At 38.3% G+C, this 1,516-nt stretch overlaps 1 protein-coding gene across 1 annotated transcript in view; it reads right to left on the minus strand.

Moving 5' to 3' along the window:
- Positions 1–1,516, minus strand: part of bckdha (branched chain keto acid dehydrogenase E1 subunit alpha) — a 9,665-nt gene that overhangs the window by 3,793 nt on the left and 4,356 nt on the right. Inside the window, exon 7 of the mRNA XM_035679687.1 lies at positions 1,142–1,283. Coding sequence (XP_035535580.1) covers positions 1,142–1,283 — 142 coding nt within the window. The remainder of the gene's footprint in view (positions 1–1,141; positions 1,284–1,516) is intronic.

A 1,516-nucleotide genomic window follows, 5' to 3' on the forward strand; every position in this document is an offset into this window, starting at 1 on the left:
GATAGATAGATAGATAGATTAAAGCTTACAGATAAGTGCATGTATTATTAATATTTTAGTATAATTCACAGATCTACTTTTAATCAACCCTCCACCTACTCTTTTATCTTCCCCAACATCTCACTGAACGAGGTAAATTTTGAATAAAATGTACTTGTACTTGTAATTTACTTTCCACTCTTATTTTTACCTTTTGATCTTAACTTGTGCGACACAACAGATAGGACTGACAACTCAGTGCAGCGAGCCGCTGCTGTAATGACCACAGACAACAAAACGAGAACTGTATTCGATTACCACATCAGATAGACGTTTTGTTCCATTTTGTTTCCAGCTGTTTATCTTCTTCCTTATTTTTGTTTGTCAATATTGACCTTTTTGTATTTTGCTGATGTGGTTGTAGTATTGCTGGGAGGATTTAAAAGCTTGTATTTGTTCATGTTCTTTCTGTGCTGTCTCTTTTAATATGAAAAGAGAAACACTATTTTCTGCTTGCTTACAATTCCTCTATAATGGCTCACCTTTTATCAGTTTATGCACTCACTAATTAAGTTACTAATTACTCTTTTTTAAATGTTTATGACTTTCCACTAAAGCAGTACCAGTTCACATAATATGTAGAAAGAAACTGCAGATGCACGACGGTTGTGGTTCACGTAGCAGTTTGCCCACGACAAACAAATGCTACACCCAAAAACCCAAGCCGCCTTCTCTAGCTCCCCTTAACTGCAGTAGGTGGTTGCTCAGTCGGTTTCACACAGGTCTGCCTAAACAGTGATCATCCAGTTGACCTCATTTACAAGAACATACTGCGGTTTGTAAAATGAGGCCATTGTAATTAGTTCAAAATGTTTCAGTGAACTGCTTAATAGTGTACTCAGGTTTAATGCTCTGAACTCACAGTTGGTTAAATTCAGATCATTTGACAGAATATCTTTTCATGTTAATCATGGCACAGTAAAAACCTACACTGGTGATTAAACAAATGTCATTTTACACATTTCTAGGTATAAAAAGAAAAACGAAATAATTCTCGTTATTTTTCCAACGATAAGCGATTAGAAATTCAGCATTGTGAGGAGCCGTCAGTGCTAAAAGGGGTAACTTCATGCCGTGCTGGGAAAAAGCAGAAGACACAAACCTGTAGGTCATTGCTTCAATGAGGAAGGGCTGGTTCTCAGCCACAGCCCTGCGGCGCGCCTCCTTTGTAGCATTGTACACAGCAAACACATCGTTACCATCCACGCGAATGGACAGCATGCCATAACCCGGACCACGAGCAGCTGTCCAATCAGAGAAAGAATGAAACGTGTGACCAGAAATCAGACACACATTAAATCAGATTCTGCATACTAGGGACGGGCATGATCAATTAATCGACAATCGATTAATTGATCATTAAGAATTTCACCGATGACGTTCATTTTTAATCCATAAAACTAATGCAGGTTCTGTTGTAGTGTGAGTCTTGAGGAATGCAAGAAGGAAGCAATGAAATTCGCTAACTGTGAAGTGC

Source organism: Morone saxatilis, unplaced genomic scaffold, assembly GCF_004916995.1.
Source record: "Morone saxatilis isolate NCDOM2014 unplaced genomic scaffold, NCSU_SB_2.0 Contig8, whole genome shotgun sequence".
Taxonomy (NCBI): domain Eukaryota; kingdom Metazoa; phylum Chordata; class Actinopteri; family Moronidae; genus Morone; species Morone saxatilis.